We start from the raw sequence: 21912 nt of genomic DNA, 5'->3' as shown, positions 1-21912 counted from the left end.
CAGACCAACATATTGGCCATATCTTACCTCAGATTATAGGGGGCACTCCTGTCCCTTCTCTCAGCCTGTAAGTTTGTAACTACTTCCACTGGACAGCTTTGACAGAGATCACTTAGTTCTCATGCAATGAGCTGTACATCAGTCAGTAGCAGAGAGACCTTCTCATCTGTGGGCAACAACAGTGATAGACTTGTTCCTTATGAAATCCCCAGTCGCAGTCATATCTATGCTGGGAATGGTCAAGATAAACTCGTTTGTCCAGTTCAAACTTCATGGTTCTATGTAAATCAAAAGAAAAATGGAAAGGTCGTAGCTTCAGAAATTTTAGCAGTCACCATCTTGAAGTGGATTGTTCAGACTATTACAAGAGTTCATCAGTCTGTCACTGAGAGTGATCCCTCCTGCATGAAAATCAAAGCCCATTAGGGCTCAAATTTTGTTTCTGATGAGCAGCACTTGACAGACTTTACAGTTAAGAAGATTTGCACATTTTTTCAGCATATTTTTATGGAGTCATAAACCACATTGGTCTTTTAACTTTGCCCATCTGTTTTGTTTGATTTGGTATGAGGGTTTACATTAAGGATACCAATCAGGTTTCATTTTCTCCACTTTCTGGCAGAATTTTATTGAGTTGTTTGACTTAGAACTTTGCTCTTATAATTTGTTTGTGTTCAGTAACTTTTGAATGGAATCGGATTTGGTCTTCACATAAAGTTGAATTTGATGTGCAAAATAACAAACAAGATGTCAGGCAGAGCACTCCAATATTTTATTATATCTTGCAGACTTGATCTGGCATTTGGTATAGCTGTTCAGTCCATATTTACATATCACATACCCATATTTAAACTACTTAGGTGTCTTCTTTGATGTCCGCACAGATATATTATTGGATGCAGTGAATCAAATGTTTATGAATCCAAGTTTATTTTGAATTTCATTCATACAGTAAAGCAAAATATATTTAGAAAGTGTGGAAAAGGGTGTGTGTAATATATACAAGGCCATTTGTTTTGTTTTGTTCTGTGTCAGAGGAAAGAACTAGTTTGATTTAGCTTATGAATACATCTCTGCCTTGACTATCCCTATGCCATATCAAACTTGTTCTTTCCACCAACTCAGAACAAAACATATATGTAGTTTTGTATATATAGCACACAAATGAGAGCATAAATCAGAATACAAACAAGCTTAGAAGTAATATAATATGTGATAACAGATCAAGGTCTGTTTTTAGTTGAGTGTGCATAATACACCAGTGTCATATCTGTGCAATTGTTGGAGTGTCACTAATTTCTATGCAAGAAATCTCACTAAAAGATCAACTAATGTGCAAAAGTTACACATTACCATGTATATTTGCTTATGAGCCGAGTCCATGTTTTAGGGCCATGTGCACTTACACCCATTTGGGAATCTCAAAACAGACTTTTGAGTCTGAAAAAGAAAACTAACACTGGGAATATGGTAGGTGTGAGAATATTCAGTATGCAGTAAGGATTGGAACTGGTATTTATTTACTTATTTTTAAAAGAATATTATTTGTGAAGCATGTTGGTTTGATTCTTGTTCCTTAAAACCTTCCATTTATTTTCCTTAATTATGTTTAAACAGTCATTTCTAGAGCATCATTTTAGGCTATAAAGTCTCAATAAGTAACATTGAATACTAAAAGTATGCCCATTGTAGAAGAAATAAAGAATTGCACCAATCTGGGACTTCCTTAAGTATATTTGCTACATTTCTTAAAATAAAATGCAAGATCACATTTGAGTCAAGCCCACTTTGGTGGAAGCTATAGTCACACACTGGTAGCAATCACTTACTAATAGATGCTCATGTATGTGTTCGTTCACCTGTACATGTGCATACATCCATCAGTCCACAACCATGATTAAGGTCTAAGTCAACTTTTTTTTTATAGATTAAACTCATTGTTAAAGTATTGTATGCTCTGTGACCTTGCTTGCAAGTGGATGCCATCTTGATTATTGGAGTCCAACCATCTATCCTTATGGAAAAGCTTGGTAGCAAGGTTGCACAAAAATGACTAAGCTAAGACAAATTGAATTTGATAATCATATTTATATTAATATGATTAGATTTTTTTCATCTTTACATGTTACATTTTTATTACGCCTTTATGAACTTTTGCGACTTGTATCTATTTGATAAAATCCTTGTTTGCATGATTAAGCAAAAACCTATTGGTTAACCCCAAATATGCGGCTGAGAATTATTTTTAGGCATGCTTGTGTTTTTCATATGTAGATAATGATTTTGAAGTTAAGGTTGTTACAGCAATTCTTTAATATACTTTGCATATTTTTTAACTTGAACTTAGTTGATAAAAACCTTATTACTCTCAGTTTAGCAAATATCACTTCAGGTGGACAAATGAAATTTTAGTAAGCATGCTTGTTTGCATATGTATATGACCTGATTTGATTCTCATGTCATTGTAGTAATTTTTAAAATTTTGTTTTGATTTTTGACTGTTTGTCTATTGTGAGGGATCATACCTGTTTTCTAACATGCAAATATAGTTTTATGTATATAGTTGTGGGATATTACACTTGACGTATGCATGTTGTTGCAGAGGATAGTCTATAAAAAATCATAAATAAAGAAACTGAATAAGTCATTTTGTGCTACTTTTTCTTATGGATACTCTTTTAGAACTGAATATGTTGTCTTTTCTCAGCTGCTTTGTTTTCAGAACATTTATTTCAAAGATTTCATAAAATGTAACGTAAATGAAGTATGTTAAAGATAATATGGAAGCAGTGTGATCAGGCTAATGTTGCTGTGTTAACTCTAGTAAGGACAGTGGTAATCTCTTTTGCAAGAGAATTTAATTTCCAGGTTAACTATAAATATTTATTCTTTCATTTTTCTAAGATGATCTTGAGAAGGAAATGCGTAGGACATTCAATATTTCTGAGACTAGGGAGGTACGACTTTGGAATCGATACACCACCAACACATATGAACGGCTGAACAATCAGGAAAAAACACTTCAAGATGCAGGTCTCTACCAAGGACAGGTAAACTTCCTTTCTTGGATTAGAAGGGAATTTTGTTAAGAGCTGAACAGGTCATGTGAACTCAGAAAGGTACACACCAAAATAAAACTAAGTGGAAGCTTTGCAGGGTGATGACTTTGGTGTCTGTGTACATGCCCATCTATATGTTTGTCCATATCCTTGATTAACTTCAATGTTAATGTTATTTACTTTGCATGTTTTACCTCTCATCTCCTTTCTGTCAGTCTAGCTTTCATAATCATTCTGACTATAAACATTTTTGTTGCTGGAGCATAACTCTCTGTGTTCAAGACATTGCAATGAAATTTGGTACACATGTTAAACACGTAGTCCAGAATTGAGTTTTACTATTCACAATTCTTCGGTTTCAATATTTGTTTTAACTCACCTGGCCCTGAGCCTAATTGATCTTATGGTAATTGTCCTGCATTGTCCATCATGCATTGTGTTCATCCCGCCAGCATCTGTCCGTAAACAATTATTTGTTTCCACTTTAGAATCCTTGCTTCTGGTCTGATTTTGATCAAATTTGGAATACGTGTTTTCAAAATTGTGGCTCAGTTTCATAATGAGCAAGATTCATCACATTAAAATAAGGTGATGTTATCTTACATGTGATTGGATGAACTTGTTACCAATCTGGAGGCTTTATATCTGATTTTGTTTGGATCAGACTTGGAATGTATGCTTAAATCAAGATCTCAAACAAGTTTGATAATGAGTGAGATCATGAATAGCAATAAGCAACATTGCATGCCCATTGGTTGAACCTGATGCCACTTTTGAATCTATTTTTCTGAGGTGATTTTCATCAAACTTGATATATATGCATGTGCCATTATGACATTGCACAAGATGAGTCATGAGTTAGAGTCACAAATATTAATTAGGTGATCTTGCATCTGATTGGCTATGTTTGCTTCCACCATAGAGGCCCTATTTTTGAACCAGCTTTGATTAAATTTGAAATATATGCTTATATCATCAAAGTCGTGGACATTTATGATAATCAGTGACTTACATACAGCCATGATGTCATTGTGCATCTGATTGTCTGACCTTATTACTGTTCTGGTAGCCATATTTCTGATCCAAACTTGTAATATGGATTTCTATCAAGATCTTGTATGAGTTCAATAATCTGCAAGATTGACACATATAAATGAGGTAATCTTGCATCTCTTTGGCTGAACTTTTTACCACTCTGGAGGCCGTATTTCTGATATGATTTTTATCAGACTATCAGACTTTGGGTATAAGCTTATATCTTTCTGATCTCAGATGACTTTGACAATGACTGAGATCCATGCATAATAATCCAATGATCTTGGGTTGGATTAACTGAGCATGTTACAAATCTGAAGTCTGTATTTCTCATAGTTTTGATCAGACTTGGAATAAATATTCATGAATGAACAAGATGCAAGCATATTGTCTGGGAGATCTTGGATATAATTGGCTGGACTTGTCACATTTTTGCCTAAAAATCGAGTAGGAAACACATTTTGAAAGCTATTTCTGAATAGACTCGAAAACACCAAATCCTCGGTCATCTTTCAATAACATACTGCCTAGTGGTGTTAGAAACATTGATTTTCTTTGGCTATTTGACTCGTGCATGAGCAGAAGGGTAAAAGTTGGACTCCTCTTTTTTGTGTTGCTAAACAGAGCCATTATTTTTGTATGGAGACCACTCTTTATTCCAAATGGCCATCTTATCCTAATTTTGGCAAAGGCTCATCTGTCTGTTTGCAGTTCATACTGGTTTGCCTTAGATCTGAGACCAAAAAGCCTAAAATCCAGACACAAAACCAGATTCCAACCACGGGCAAATTTTGGGTAAAAAAGAGTCGGGTCCAAAAATGAGGTTTTTCTATCTGTATTTTGTAGTGCAACTAGATATTCCACATTATTTGGTATTATTGTAGAGCTACATTTGTCTGCCTTTCTATAATACCACCCACTTTAGTGTATCATGCATGACCATGATGCTTCAGAGCTCGGCAGTAGGCTACTACATCCTGCCCCGTAAAGTCGTCACTAGGGGTTCATGTGTTAAAGACACTGCAATGAAATTTGGTACACATGTTAGACTAGCAGTCCAGATCTGAGCTGTGCTTTTCTCAGTTCTTCGGTTTCAGTATTTTTTTTTATTCACCTGGCCCTGAGCCTAAGTGAACTTATGGTATGACTTTATTCATCATGCGTTGTGGAATATGCCCTGAATCCAGCTAAAATCCAGGCAAAATCTGCCTAAAAATTTCGTACGGGAGGGGTCCCATCATGTAAATCCAGGGTGCCCTGCCAAAATGATCAAAATCAGGCCCTTTGTTCGCTAAGGCTGGTGGTGCAAGCGTGTTGTTTGGGAGATCTTGCATATAGTTTGCTGGACTTGTCACAGTTCCGGAAGCAATAATTTCAGATCTGATTTTAATAAAACTCCAAACATTGCTTGTAATGAGTGAGACCCTTGCTTATTAATGAAGTAATTTTTCTTCTGATTGGCTGAGTCTGTTACCTCTCAGAAAGCCCTATTTCTTAACTGATTTTGAACTTACTTATTATACCTTTGGACCATTGTTCAGTAATGAGTAAGCTATACAGGGATTTACAGAATTTTTAAAAGTCAGATTGCTCAGATTTTTAAGAGAGACTAAGAATTTGAAAGAGAGAGCAAGAGAGAAGTTTCCATTTCTTGCTTAGATAAAATAGCAGATTCATTTCATCAACTACATCAAGAATAATAAAAGCCTGACTCATTGTCATGATTAAGTTCTACTTGCACCTGACAGATTTGTGAACATGGATTTAATCAATGTACTTCACAGTTATCATCTAATCACCTTGAAATCACTGACATGCATCAAACTATTTGACAATGACCTTGACATTGACACAAGATGGAATTATGTATTGCGTAAATATACATGCAATAGAGGGCCACAAGGAGTATAAGTTCCATGCAATTAATCATATCACCCACTTTCAATATAGGTCCTTATTATTGTTAATATTATTATTATTGTTGTGACAATTGCAGCCAGTGACTGTAGATACTTTATACCATGTAGTTTGAAGGCAAAATTGTACAAGATCCCTTCCAATGAAATGTTAAGGATTATGTACTTCCTGATACAGTATTGTCCTCAAGTGTTGATTTGTTTCCTTTGCAAGATTAAGTTCAATTAACCTTCCATTGCTTCAAGCAGCTCAGAATGGCATCAGGTCTGGGCATGTCTTTTAAGCAAATACACCACTCCCTCGATAACTTGCACCCTGATAACTCGCAAGCCCGCTTATAACAAGGGATCAGGTGTGGCTCCCATTTTTTTATACCAGAAAATACCCTAAAAATTGATCCCTATTTGTTGAACTTTAAGAAAATTGTGAACAAAATTGGTAACGGAAACTTTGATGTATCGCTCGTTTTATCGTCGAAAACAGTAGATAGGACCTGGAAATTTTGATCAACACTTTGAAATATCAGATTTAAAAATAGGTCACACAATTTGTTACATTTTCTTTCCAAACGACATTCCTAGTACACCTCAATTAATGATTTGTAAGGAAATTTCAATCAATGAAACTGTCACTAGCACCAGGAGGAGGCAGTACTTTAATAAATAAATACAAATTAAATGATATTTTGATCAGTTGAAATTTGTGTTCCAGTTCTATCTTTTTGTTCATTTTAAGTGTAATTGTCATAAATGCAATGTGTCCTCTTGTAATAAAACGTACACTGTTTCAATCTAGCGCAACAGCTATATCCGTGAGTTTTTCTCTGAGAACTTAAGTGCCGACCGTGTTTTGATAACTGACTTCCAGAAGTATTTGTTGTATTGTTGCACTGAATTAATAGCTGGCCTCCTTTGTATTACCACGTTAATTATGTCCTTTGAATCAAATAAAGGAGGTGGAATAAAAGAAAAGTTAAAAGGCACGATAATCTTACAAACATAAAATCTAGCAGCCCTGGTTGTATGTCGGATGAACTCACTTCTTTTGATCAATTGAACACTTATAGATGTTATTGTGTATGCAACGTAAACTACCTTAAATTAACCGACACTTTCATAACAGTGATCAAAGATAACAAGGCAGCCAAGCAAAATGAATACTTCATGAAATAAAGAACTTGATTTCACAGATACGGACCATTGTGGGAAAGCAAGTTTCAGAGAATTCTTGAACTGGCACTTAGAGATATCCTCAAGGATGATAAGAAGTTTCATTCTTACTTCCAATGAAATCATGACATGAAAACTATACTAATTGCACAAATCAAAAATTGAGTTTCGACATAGACTATTGTCTGTTTTGAAAAAAAAGTAATCTTGTTTGGTGGTGTATCAACAGTTAGTCTAGTTCCCTGCTATCGAGACTCCCAATTTGGAAGGATAATATTAAACACCACTACAGGATCCAGACTCATCCAGAAAACAAAAAGCACTGACGTAATACAGATTTTTTCGAGTACGCATGATGGTTGTGAAACCAGTTGGAACAATCTTTCATATGTTGGACATTTTGAAAATAAATGTTATTTAAACAGAATAACGAACAACTTCAGTAGAAAAAGAGCATTATTAAAAATCTTATCGACGTGATTTTAAAATGAGGATTCAGTCAGTAAACAAACCAGTTCCCTAACACTGCTCCCCCCACCACCATGGTTTTCTCGATGTGAAAGTGATTTTTTTCAATTTTTGGAGGTCCCTCAGTAACTGTTTGTGGACCCCATTGTGTGTGAGGTGTGCAGGTATGTCATGATGCCAGATAGTTCTGCTTTGTAATGTTTTAGTGTTATTAACAAGTAAATGCAGTAACTATTTTATCTGTCTTCATTTGATATATTTAAAAAATGACCAATCTTGGCACATTTATATTTGTTGGCAGTCTTGTGTGCATGCTGCACTTCATGTAGCAACCAGTGTCCTCCACTATTGCATCAGACACTGGCTGCTAGATCCAGTTAAAGACATACTCATGCCAACAGATATGTCTCTTTCCCATGGATGTAGTCACTTCATGTGTAATGTAAAATCAAGAGCATGTAGAGAATATTTTTCTTAGTAGTTTGAAAAGTGTCAGATGGTGATTTATTTTTACAGGTGATTGTAATAGAACTTAAGAATGATGATGGCACCTGGCCAAGACAAGCTAAAAGGTATCGTATTGGAACTTTTTATATACCTGTAATAATGTTTTGTTTTCTTTCTGTCTGTTTGCCAGTCTCTCGGTCAATTACTAGTTTAATTTCTGCACAATAACTCATATTCTCCACCATGATTATCAAACATTTTGGTTGGTTTGAATTTGGGGTAGTGAAGCACCCTACCAGGTTTGTGATAAAAACAGCAAGATTCAAGATCCATGTAATCAAAAGAAAAAAAGAAATGGTTTCTTCATAGTGACTTGGGTTCTCCACCATCTGCAGTTACCAAACTCTGAGGCTGGCTTGCACTTGGGTAATCAGGAACCCCTTTTGATTATAGGGTTGGGGTCACTGTGAATGAAAGAAGATTGTTTTCGAATACTAACTTCAGTTCTAGACTATGTACATAACTGCCAACCTTCAAGACAAAATATTGTTTGAGGAGTGGGAGGAGTTTTGTGGAGACTCAAGAGAGATTAGTGCACATTACCCAAAAAAGCAAGTCATACACATGAGAATAAGTTATCTTGGAAAATGACTGAAAATTCAAAAAGAAATTTCCTTTGAAACATTTAATACACTTAAAAACAAAATAGCTGATGCATTTAGCATTATCAAATATCACTTCTCACACACACACACCACAAAAAATGCACCAAGTTTCTGTCTTTAAATCTATTGCAAGCTTTGACTCTCATTAGTTGAGTGAGAGCTTTGAAAGTGATGCCTGCATCATTAGTGTTCATGTTTGTAGTCATTGGAGATTGGATGGTACTGTTCAAACTTCCCCAAAGATAATGTTGCATTTTTCTCAGTATTGAATATGATCTGCATCTGGCATGTTTGAGGGATTGCTGAACAAGCTATTGTCACACTAGTTAGAATGTAAACTCTTAGTTTTTTGAAAGGTAGAAGACAATTGCTCGTTTCTGCCCAAAAGTGGCCTCATTAAGATGTTTCATTTTCAAAGCAAAATGGTAGTTCCTGAAACTGGATAAAAAGTTTTTTGTCTGCTCTGAGAAATAAGCCTGTTTATCCACTGGAAGTACCCCGAAGTACCCCCAAACTAACAGCCGGATCTAAAAATGAAGATATCAATAAAACAGCTAAAGCAAGCTTTCATCTCAAAGATCAGCATATTATTTTTTTAATGTAACTATGCACAGAAAGTATTAATTTTTTCTTTGCTAAACTAGTTGGGTTTTGTGTATATGATCAGTATATTAGTAAATTTTCCTAGTTTTGTCAATGTTAGCTTAAACTACTGAAATAATCATGTCATTTCATGCATGTTTGATATGGAGTAAAATATAACTTCTAAGAAAGATTGTCACTGGTCAGAAATTAACCAGTAATGTTTAATAAAGATGGCTGAAACATTCTCATTCAAGGCAGTGAAGTATAATATAATAATAATAATAATAATAATAATAATAATCATGCTTTATTTATAGAGGGTGACTCATTAGTCAAGGACTATTCTCCCTTGATGCCCTCTTAAGGAGAGTAGAACCATGCACATTATATGAAGAGAAAAATAATTACTGTTTTTTTAACATGTTTAGTATTAAAATACTAAATTTCATTATCTGTTAGAAACACGTACGTGCTCATGATATCTTTCCTTAAATACTCTAATATTTTCAGCAGGTTTTACATGCAGTGGAAGCTTGTTCGACAAAACTTTAACAGATTATTGGAAGCTCTTTTTAAATTGCTCTGTTCTTGGTTTTGGAGCTAGAAGGTTTCCATGTGATATTGATCTCAACTGGTGTTGTGTTGAAAAAGGCCTGAATAAGTCCTGAAGATACTCTGGTGCAGTTCCATGTAGGCATTTATATAAAAGAACTGCCTTGTGAAAATCTATCCTGTCATATATTGTGGACGACTTGAGTTCTGTAAACAATGCTTTTGAGGGATGATCAATAGATGCAGCTAAAATTACGTGTGCTGCTTGTTTCTGAAGTTTATAAATCCTGTCAAGCTCAGATTTAGCACAGTTTCTCCATACATTTGAACAATAATCCATTGTTGGAAGAATATATGACTTGTAGTATACGTTATGAGTTTCCATAGGTAAATATTTCTTGATTCTGCTGAGTAGGGCAATTTTGGATAACAGTGTTTTAGTAAGCTAATCAATATGGTCATTCCATAATAAATTATTATATACAGACACACCTACAAGCATTTCATGTTTGACATTTTCTGACGGATGATTATTTATTGCAAGAGATAGTTCTGGGTTCCCTTATTTGTGTAGCTTTTGTGATGTCCCCAAAATCATACATTTTGTTTTACTTTCATTAAGTACCATCCTATTTTGTTTTTCCCCAGTTTTGGACTCTAATAAGGTCTGAGATTAATCTCATTTGGATAACTTCAGTTTCCAAACTAGATGTATACAAGGTTGCATTGTCTGTAAACAAATCTGTAGTTGTGGATTCATTATTTAATGGTAGATCATTGATATTGATGAGGAAGAGGAGATGGCCTAAAACTGAGCCTTGAGGGACCCCTGAGTGAATAGTGTGAGTTTGAGAGCTAATATTGCCAATGGTTACTTGTTGAGACCTTTGGTTTAGGTTGATCTAAACCAGTTTAAAGATCGATTGCCAAACCTGTAACAGTTCAACTTTTGTAGCAGAATTTCATGATCATCAATATCAAAGGTTTTTTTGAAGTCAAGGAAAACATTCCCAGTCATATGTCCATTATCCATTTCCTTCAGCCAAAGATCAATTAATTTGGTAAGTTCTGTTTGGCATGAGTGGTACTTTCTAAATCCTGATTGGGCTTTATGAAATAGAGACTATGTTTCAAAACATTTATAGACCTGAATGAATACATGCTTTTCAAATAATTTTGACAATACAGGTAGAATTAATATTGGTCTGTAATTCCCTGGATTCTCCTTTTCTCCATTCTTAAAGACAGGTGTAACCCTTGAACATTTCAGTGTTTCTGGAAAATTAACCTCATTATACTTAAGTTTATGATATGTGTTAATGACTTTGTTATTACTGGTGCAGCAATTTTAATAATTTGTGGACCACTATCATCCAATCCAGAGGATTTATTAATATTCACCTTAATCAGCATATCAAAAACGTCAGCTTCACTAACATTAGCTATTGAAAAATAATTATCATCAGGAATTTTAGCTCTTATAAATTATAGGTTGTTTGTCTGATTATGATATTGTTACTGGAGATGCTTATGAAGAAATTGTTGAACATTTCCACAGTGTCTTGTACAGATGTTGCTATATCCTAATTTTGCTTAAATCTAGGGGGAAAAGAACTGTTCTTGGGTGGATTCAGCTCTTTTAGATGCTTCCACAATGTCTTGGTACTCTTACTTTCATTAATAGCCTCTTTATAGTAGTTCTCTTTTGCCTTATCTATTAGGTGCTTAGTTTTTTTCCTTCACTTTCTTTTGTTTTTCATGTCTTTTTTTCTTGTGGAAATTATCTCTTTGGTGCCTAGCCTCATAGATCTCATGGGTAATCCACTTGGGTGTAATTTGGTGTTTAATCCTTTTTGTTTTAATTGGGGCATGCTGGCCTAAGGCTGCATGGAACATATGATACCATTTGTCTAAGGCAGTGTTGATATCAGCTATATTGCAGACTGATTGGAAGGGTTTGCAAACTAAATCATTTAAGAACATTTTCTCATTAAACTGTTTAAAGTCCCTGTATTGTATTTCAATGTGTTGACTATTTTTAGATGATTTTGAAACATGTCTAGTTATAGAGATATATAATAACTTTGGTTTCTTAAACATATACCTATCAGATTTACTTGGTGTCCTTATCTCTGCAAATTAGCCTTAAGGATTCTCTCAGTTCATTGCTAAAGTGATTCTTAGGATGGACTCTATCCATTTTCTTTTTCTTGGGTGACTCACTTAGTAAGTGTGGCTTCCATGGCAACCTTATGGAAACCAGTTTTCAACTTCTTCTCCAGAACAGGTGAGTCATGCAGTATTGATCAGTCCTAGGTGGAATGTTTGTTAAGACATTGGATTTTCACCAGAATACTTCTTGTTCTATCCAGTTAGTTCTAAATAAAGATGATACTGATTTTGCATCCAATATGGCCTCCATGGAGGCCATCTTGATACATTTGTTGCTGTAGCTCCTGAATGGTCATATTGATGTGCGACTTTCAGAAAAACATTTGTGGGATCTCGTTGATCCTAAATGAAATCATGACAATCTCACATTCAGTATGGCCTTGAGATGATTTCAACACTCAGTAGTTAAAATGAAGAAATGGTCCTATCAGTCCCTTCGAGTGACTTTTGTACATGGAGTGTAGTATTTATAATAAAATATATTGTTGAAAGTTAAAGATTTTTCAGTGTACTTAGAAGTATTTATAATAAAATACATTGAAAGTTAAAGATTTTTCAGATTTTACTAAATTTTTAAGTTTCAGTAGATTGTCTTCTATATTGTTCATGTTCATAACACTCAATTTTATGGATGAAAATTCCTCAGTAAATGTTTGATTTGTACATTTAAAGCTTAAAAATCAGAAACCTTATTGATTCAGTCTTGTAATGCTTCAGTAATTCAGTCTTATTCAAGATGTTGTACTTTGTGTACTTGGTGACTGTCTTGCAATAACAGATGTATATTTCTTGTTCTTCCAGTTCAAGTTCATACAACACCTCAGGCAATGTACCACAAAGGTATGTAATTTTTATCTGTTAAATCTGTTAATTGTAGTACAAATTGTATAAAGGGTTCATTGAATTTGGGAATTTAATAATCATGAAAAATGTCAGGTAGAAATGTAATGATTTGTTTTTGTTAAGACTTCAAGTTGTTTATTTTTTTTAAATCATACATTTCATTAATAGATAAGTTGACAACCCTGGAAACTTTAGTGTGGTATACATTTCTGTGATATACCATCCAAAAGTATGACAGCATAGTAGTGAGTTATTATATGTTTGCAGCTGCACTGTTAGTTTGTTTGATGATAAATGTCTGTTTGTTACCCATGTGAATGTTCGTTCAATCAAAATGTTATATTGTACTCTTTTTATTCTGTAAAGCTTTCAATCAGGATGTTGTAGTGCACTCTTTTCTCTGGTGCTTTGAATCAAGATGTTAAAGTGATCTCTTTTCTATGTTGTGAATTTAATCAATATGTTACAGTGTTCCTCTGTGGTGTTTTGAACCAAGATGTTACAGCATACTCTTTTCCCTGTGGTGCTTTGATTCAAGATGTTACAGTGTACTCTTTTCTCTATCACAGTGGTGAATTGAAGTTTAATCTTTTCTCTGTGGTGAATTGAATCAAGATATTATAGTGTAATCTTTTTTCTTTAGTGAATTGAATCAATATGTTACAGTGTACTGACCTTTTCCCTTTGGTGAATTGAATCAAGATGTTACAGTGTACTCTTTTCTCTTTGGTGAATTGAATCAAGATGTTACAGTGTACTCTCTTCTCTTTGGTGAATTGAATCAAGATGTTTCAGTGTAATCTTTTCTCTTTGGTGAATTGAATCAAGATGTTACAGTGTAATCTTTTCTTTTTGGTGAATTGAATCAAGATGTTACAGTGTAATCTTTTCTTTTTGGTGAATTGAATCAAGATATTACAGTGTAATCTTTTCTCTGGTGAATTGAATCAAGATGTTACAGTGTAATCTTTTATCTGGTGAATTGAATCAAGATGTTAGAGTGAACTCTTTTCTATTTGGTGAATTGAATCAATATGTTACAGTGTACTCTTTTCTCATTGGTGAATTGAATCAATATGTTACAGTGTAATCTTTTCTGTGGTGAATTGAATCAAGATGTTACAGTGTAATCTTTTCTGTGGTGAATTGAATCAAGATGTTACAGTGTACTCTTTTCTCTGTGGTGAATTGAATCAAGATGTTGCTGTTTACTCTTTTCTCTTTGGTGAATTGAATCAAGATGTTACAGTGTAATCTTTTCTCTGGTGAACTGAATCAAGATGTTACAGTGTACTCTTTTCTCTTTGGTGAATTGAATCAAGATGTTACTGTGCATTCTTTTCTCTGTGGTGTTTTGAATCAAGATGTTACTGTGCATTCTTTTCTCTGTGGTGTTTTGAATCAAGATGTTACAGTGCATTCTTTTCTCTGTGGTGTTTTGAATATAATTTGTGTGTGATGCTTCATCAGGTTGTTAAACGGTAATATTTTGGAATTTTTTGGTCCCTGTTTTCAAGGTTTGTATCCATGTTGTCAGATGTTTCAAACTGATGCTTTGGAATCTAAAATAATATCAGAGAGGATGACAATTTTAGCTACAATATGTTTAAAATGTTTCTAGTCATATGATACTATTAATTTTCTCTCTTCCTTCCTTTAATTGTTTCTTTCTTTCTTGACTTCAGTGAAAGTGTAATACATAGGAATCCTATGCCTGTGCATTTATCCTTCCATTTGGCATACAATTGTTTGTTTGCTCTGTTTGATGCATTGCCACAAAACATGCATAATTATGGCCTTCGCCTGAGATGCACATATAAACAGACTATTTTGCTCATGCAGTTTTTATATTCATATTGCCTCTCTTGACATGCAGATGAAAAAAGAGGAAACTCTTTTGAACACAAATGTACAAATCACTTTGCTCCTATGGTTTGTTAGAGTTAATGCCCCTTTTGACTTTAAGCAAGACATGGCATCATGGTACCAATTGTTTTTCCATAGACCTCAATGCTATTGTTTAGTGAAATAAATATACTTTCAGTTATACCTCAGCATGCATTTCACATACTGTCAAAGAGAATAATGTTAGATTGTCAATTTGACAAGGAAAGAACCAGGTACTCCATTGCATTTAAGAGAGATAACTCTGCTGGAACTAAACAAAGGTAAGAGTTATCAAGTTACAACAGATGCGTTTCCAATGATGTGTATCACATTTTAAAAGAACTATTAAAAATACAAACTATGATCTAGATATGAATTAACATAAATCACATGTTGCAGAGAGACTCATTTTTTTAAGCCTGACAGAAACTACAACTCTTACATAATGCACCAATCACAACTGGTTTTGTTGTTGATTTCTGAATACAATGTTCCCTTCACCTTATTCTCCACCCACCTGGGTTTCTACAATTGGTACTATTATACTATATGATAGAATCTTGTGAACACAAATAGTCCCACAGATTTCAGTGCGTTGTCATGAAACATTTTGCAGGTTATGGTCATCATCTGAAGATGTATATATTAACAAATCACTGTGTTCCTCTGAGCATCAATTTTTTTCAGGGACTCTTGTGTTCAGAGCTTCAACGCCAGGGTATCGACCTGAACACCATTGAGTTTAATCAAAGATTTGAGTTCTGGAAGGATTAGAAAATGTTACATTGGGTGGTAATGCATTTTAGTGAAGTATAAAGCACATGCATTGCAAATCCCCCAGCTAGCAAAACAGCGCAGTAATTTATCCTTTGAATACATTGCCAAATCACACTAACATCAGGTATAAAAGCCTGTCTGCCACCCAATGATGAAAATGCATCTTTCTGTCTGTAATCTATAGACAATGGGCAATAACTCTTGCCCATTAACTCCTCTTTCAGCATACAGGTGGCACCCATTTAAAGCCTTCACTGTGAACTAGACATACATAGTTCACTTCACCTTGCAAAAACCAGTTGGATTTTATGTTATATTCATGCATGTATTCTGGACTACATTTTTTTTCTCAGACTTATTACATCTTATTCTACATATGGTATACTTTATTTTTTAAATTTCAATCATATGTATGTGAAATTTCTTCCCCATTGTGGTCTTAGTCTCTGCGTTTCTGACCACATGGTTTTCACTGCTGCATTGTAATACAATTACATATTCATAATTCATGTTCACCTATGCTATTTATTTAACACTTCTGGGATAAAATTGTAAATATTGTTGATTATTATTATTGTTTTTCTTTCTTCATTCCTTTGTTGTCTCAGAACATAACAATGATCATGAAGTGCAAAACCCAATACAAAAATTCAAAGCCAGTGAGGATTCACATGGTCCATGCATCATCTGTACCAAGTGTACATTGTTACCTACATGCATCATGTACGCTAATTGGTCAGAAACTACATGGTCGACAATGCTAAGGAAAAGTTCAAAGAACAAGGAGTGACTGGGAAAATCAAAGTCAGAGATGTATTGAATATCTCCAAACATAATTCAGGTGTCTCACTTTGTCAGTGTCATTAACTATTATTATTATTATTATTATAATTCTTTATTTAAACCTTTGTCTTTTCAGAACATAACAATAATGATGAAGTGTACATTTGGTACAAGAGTGAACAACAGAGTTGATTAGTTCTGTTCAACATTTTTCCATCCTTCTGTATTTGGTCATAGCTGAGAGTTTCAACACTTTGGGAGAAGAATTTTCACCCAATTCTAGGCAGCCCAGTGGGCACAATCCCCCCCCCCCACAAGCATGTCTGTGCACGGCCTTAGAGCCTGTGAGTCTGGGCGCATGGGTTTTATCAGTGAATTGAATGAGTTATACCATTTAGCAGCATCTTAGTTTCATGCCATACCAGTTACAGTTACTCAGACCTGCCAACCCATACAATTTTGCAGTAAGTCTTACAAAAATTACCCTTAAAATACGGACTTAGGGCATATAAGCAAAAACTCCGGAAAAATGATCATTGCCGAAAAATCTGGATAATTGGTTCATCTGTGTTTGATTTGGATCCGTGTTTCATATTAGAAGTAGTGAAATTAGTCAGGGAACCAGACTAACTTTACAGCAGCACCCCAGATGCTTTAAACTGCATCTGTTTGTTCATGCAAAACGTCTGCATGATTAAGCTGATGGTTATAGATTTTTTTTTAAATGGTGTCAGAAAGCGATACATGTTTAAGACAGAAGGGAAAATGAGCTTCTAGAAAAGTGTTAATAATCAACACAGAGGAATAAAAATGAGTATTCATATTCTTGTGAATAAAAGCTGGAAAGAACACAGTTACGTTTATTGGACATCACGTGCCAATTTCAGTATGTCTTGTGGCAGAAGATATGATTGCCATTGTCATGTAAAATGGAAAAAGAATTTCCAAGAATTATGTCAAGGTGAGAGATAGTAAGAAGCAGTTGAGTTGCATAGGGATCAGAACTCAAGTTTGTGCTACTGTACTAGTGGTAAATAAAGTCTATGCATACTTTACAAACTTTTCAGTTGAACATAATGTTTATCATCACTGCGTTGAACTTTTAATTACGTTTTCCAGCTTTACAATAGCAGTTATTGATATTTTGTTGCACCTTACTGAAAACTGGTTAATCTTACAGAAAAAAGTCAACTGTGATGGACTCATCAGGGTTAGCAGGTCTGAGTCGCTGACTATACCATCCAGCCACCAGCCTTGTGATCCATACAGTTCAGTGACCATTTGGCTTCAGTGGTATACCATACCATGAAGTCTAGCCATGGAATTTAGGAATTGCAGGGGATCTTATTGATAGATCTGTCCATTCATCTAGCATTACCACTTCACCAGTAATGGTGACATCTTCACTAAAGGCCATGTGACCAACTCCAGTATGGCAGTTTTTGATTTTGACAAGCTGTCTGTACCAATCCAACAGTTACATCCTGCAGATATGGCTAACCATTACTCATGGCTTACCCTTTGGAATGGTACCATGACAGCCTTACAGAAAATGGCGACTCCTCATTTATACATCTAGTCACATATTATATGGATGTAGATCTTGATCATGACCAGGATAACCCATACAGTGAGTGATGGGATAAACCTGATAATAGCTCACATGCAAGTCACCCATGGAGAGAACTAAGTATGGCTTTAACATGGCTATAGAGGAAATATATCGGGTGTTGTTGAACATAGAATGTTCACCTCCCCCCATTTCTACACTGGCATAAAGGGTCAAGGCATCAGTCAGTACTGAATGTAAGGAGTCATTCCTTCCATTCATCTTCAAGGAAATTGCTGATAGTCTTTCTGTCAAGATAAGTGATTCAAGCAATTCCAAAGCCTTTTTCCTAAGACTCAAATGCCAGCATCCTTTTTATCTCGCTGGTATAGAACTCATTCCAATGCCTTTTCTACTGATCTCCCAGCATTAGGCAAAAACTATGCCACAGTCAGTGTGACTTTGCCCACTTATTATAAGAGGAATTAAGGAGTTATGCATGCTTCTTCAGAGCTTGTTTGCATCATTGTGGCCACAAATGCATTGTTGGATTTGACATGGATGGTGATTTTCCAGCTGGTTGACATGGATGACAATAACCACACCTGGGAATCTATGGCTAGAATGTCCAGGGTGATTAACTGGGTGGCCCACCATGCAAAAGCGAATGCTTTGATGGCTTCCAATAACTCGAATCTTATGCAACAGGATGCATGCTTTTGCTTTATCTTGCTTAAGCCTCAGTACACTCTGACTCTGTAAACCACTTACTCTGGATCACCTCTACTATTTGGTGGCAAGATAGAGGAAGTACGGAGTAAGGCATTCAAAAACTGCCCCTCCATCTCTGTCCACAACATTCACATTATAGGTCATCTCCCAATCTTCCTCAAAGAATGGATGACAGGAGATTAGGTGATACAGGATTGTTTGCTTCTCAAGCCAAGAAACATGATCCCAACCCTATCAATGGAGATAGTCTGAGGTATGGTGAGGGTAGGAAACCAAGTTTATCTACCCACAAGTATTCACTGTCTCACCATTGATTTGTGTGCCTAACCGACCACAGGCAACTAACCAGTAGGTGCCAGACTATTGTAGTTCAAACAACATTGGATCAGTGTCTTCCCGCAAGACAAATGAGCGAGCCAAATCATATCAGAGTGACTTTAGATTGTATTTTGCCATCCCCTTCCCCATTCATCCTCTCCATTCCAGACAGAAGTATGGTTGGACTTGGTAAGAGATTCACTTTCACAACAAGAGATCAGGGAGCTTATTGAGAAATTCACAATTTCTGGGCCTTTACTCAAAGCTTTTTCTGGTCAGGAAGACCAATGGCAAACTCAGACCAATAATTGATTTAAGTGATTTAAATTAATTTATCCTTCCACCAAAATTCAAGATGGAGATGGCCAGATCAGTCCACCTGTCCATCCATCCATACAAATTTGTGGTCAATCTTGATTTGACATGTTTATTTCCATGTTCCCATCCATCCATCTTCACAGTTCAGATTCCTATAGTCCATATACTGAGGGACTTGTTATGCGTTTTGTGCTCTCCTTTTTGACTTAAACGTAAGTCCTTGGGCCTTTACAAAACTACTCAACTCGAAAACTCTGTTCTGTATGACAGCACCAACCTTCATGGTGGTGTATTTGGACAACATTCTCCAAAAAATATAAGTTCTATTTTAGTTGAAGAAAAGAAACATCTCATTTCCCTTTTACATTATCTGATTTTTCTGATCAGTTGGAAAAGTCTGACCTTTATCCATCTAAACAGTTAGTCCATTTGGGTGTGGAATTTCTTGCCCACCAAAACTTGTTACATCTTTCCCACCCTCAAGTGGTCCGATCGTTGATCTTGCAGAGTAAATTTTCATCAAGAAATGGAAAGCACCCAGGGAGTTTCTGCAACCCCTTGGATTATTAAATGCAACAGCTGAGTTGCCTTTACATTTGATACTTTTATATGAGTTTTATAAGAGAGAGAATTGAATAGCAGTTGTAAGAATGTGGCAAGAGACAAATTTGTGCAACATGTATACATTTATACTGCTGTTTTGTAACTGCATGAGCCAAGAATATCACTTTAGATATATTCATTGTCAAGACAATCAGACGACAGACACTTATTTCTTATTTCATATCAAATGAAGGAAAGAAGAAATAACAAAACACATTAATAAAAAATAATTTATTTGTCCCCATGCACACATTGTGACCCAATCTCCATTAATTTATCTTTTAACATCATAGTTAGAAGTCAACATTATCTCGTTGAAAAACAATACATGACATTTGTCCCTTAAGCTTCGAATGTCCCTGTTCCAGGATATTGGTACAGCAAAACAGCCAAGACTGGAATTCATTTGAAACATCACTGGAATTGATTCAGAGCATTCTTGTTATAGAACATTTAGGATTATTTGGGATTTAATTCACAATACTGCAAGTTCTTTTTAAAGTTTTACTTTGTACTCTTGGATCATAAGTTATTTGTTGAATTTTACTTGTTGGTTTTCACTCTTTTCTGTTACTTAGTTTAAGACCATAGTGTCATAATAGGTATGGCAAACATGCTAAGTGGTGTTATACTCCAGAATGACTAATGTCAATATGGTACTTGCAGCATGTGCAAAAGATAAAATTCTCCCTCTTGGTGCTGCACCTCACACATTTAAACCCTGACAACCAGATTGTCTGAAATTCAGTTTTGCAGATGGCTCTTTCCTAAACCACAGCTGCATTTTGACATTAAGCTTTGAAAAATGAACCACAACTGTACACTATTATGACTACAAAAATAATCATGTTCTGCATTTTATATATGAAATAAGATCCAACTTTACACGCATCTCTGTACCTAACTGAAACGAATCGGGTTGTTCTACTCAGTATACTTTACCAATGCAAATTTGCCTAATCGACCCTCCCTTAGTACTGTTCAGACGACATGACAGTGCATCATCTTAGCTAATCTCAGCCCATTAAGTAATCTGTGAATGGTGGTTGTTTATCCCTGATCACCTTGTCTTTATTGAGTCCATGATAATCGGCTGTATAAACTGCCCCAGGGATTATAAGTTTTACATGGAATATAAACAGCACTGTTTACTGTTGATACAGACTACATGCAATGAGACATGTAGAGTGGTGGTAAAAAATTTGTCTGTTTTGTTTTGTCCCTAACATAACTGAAAATCATGTTTTTCAAAACATGACCATATGTGTATGTATGAGTGTGTGTGTGAAGAGGATGAGTTGGAGTCAAAAATCATGTTGTTTGCAAGGCATGTCCTGTTATGACAGGTATGATATCCAGCTATACATAATAATGATTTTTCTTTGTCCAATATGATTTCTCTTTGTACAATATGATTTCTCTTTGTACAATATAATTTCTAGTTTTCGAACTAATTGTATTGTATTACCCAAATACTTAAGATAAACATGGTCAGTTGTCATGGTTGCAGTAATCTTCTTTTGCATGTGAAGCTCGATAAAGATAAAATGCTTAAACAGGGAAATCAGTAAAGCATGAAACATTTCAAAAAGGCTTTTTATGTGTATCAGTATGGAGTGTACAGCAGGCACACATGCATGTGCAAACATACACACACATGTACACATCAAGTTCAATAGACAGCATTACTTGTTTTAAAGGGGCTATTTAATACATAGAGATACAGAAATGTTGTTTCAGAGCTGCAAATGGTAATCAATATATTCATTTAAGATTTGATTTATTTATGAGATTGAAATTTTTCCAGCCACTGATCACTTGCTCACTGGTAAAGATGCTAAGGATAGGCTCCATAAGGGTTGTTCTGCTAAATGTTTCTCAGTATCGCCACTACTATAGCATCTCTCTCTCTCTCTCTCAAACATGCACATGAATGGATGTGAGTAAAAATCTGTCCTTATTAACTTTGGGTAACTGTGACATGATAAGTAACAAATGAGCCAGATATGACAGCAGTAATCATTAAACCTCAG

General features: G+C 35.1%; 1 protein-coding gene across 1 annotated transcript in view; it reads left to right on the top strand.

Moving 5' to 3' along the window:
• The window catches only part of LOC149802293 (ubiquitin carboxyl-terminal hydrolase 15-like), a 188644-nt gene that overhangs the window by 22487 nt on the left and 144245 nt on the right, over window positions 1-21912 (top strand). Inside the window, exons 5-7 of the mRNA XM_089956913.1 lie at window positions 2905-3050; window positions 8165-8220; window positions 12871-12909. Coding sequence (XP_089813039.1) covers window positions 2905-3050; window positions 8165-8220; window positions 12871-12909 — 241 coding nt within the window. The remainder of the gene's footprint in view (window positions 1-2904; window positions 3051-8164; window positions 8221-12870; window positions 12910-21912) is intronic.

Source organism: Sinohyriopsis cumingii, chromosome 4 (assembly GCF_028554795.1).
Source record: "Sinohyriopsis cumingii isolate HCF-2022 chromosome 4, ASM2855479v2, whole genome shotgun sequence".
Lineage (NCBI taxonomy): Eukaryota > Metazoa > Mollusca > Bivalvia > Unionida > Unionidae > Sinohyriopsis > Sinohyriopsis cumingii.
This window is presented reverse-complemented; position numbering and strand designations above follow the sequence as displayed.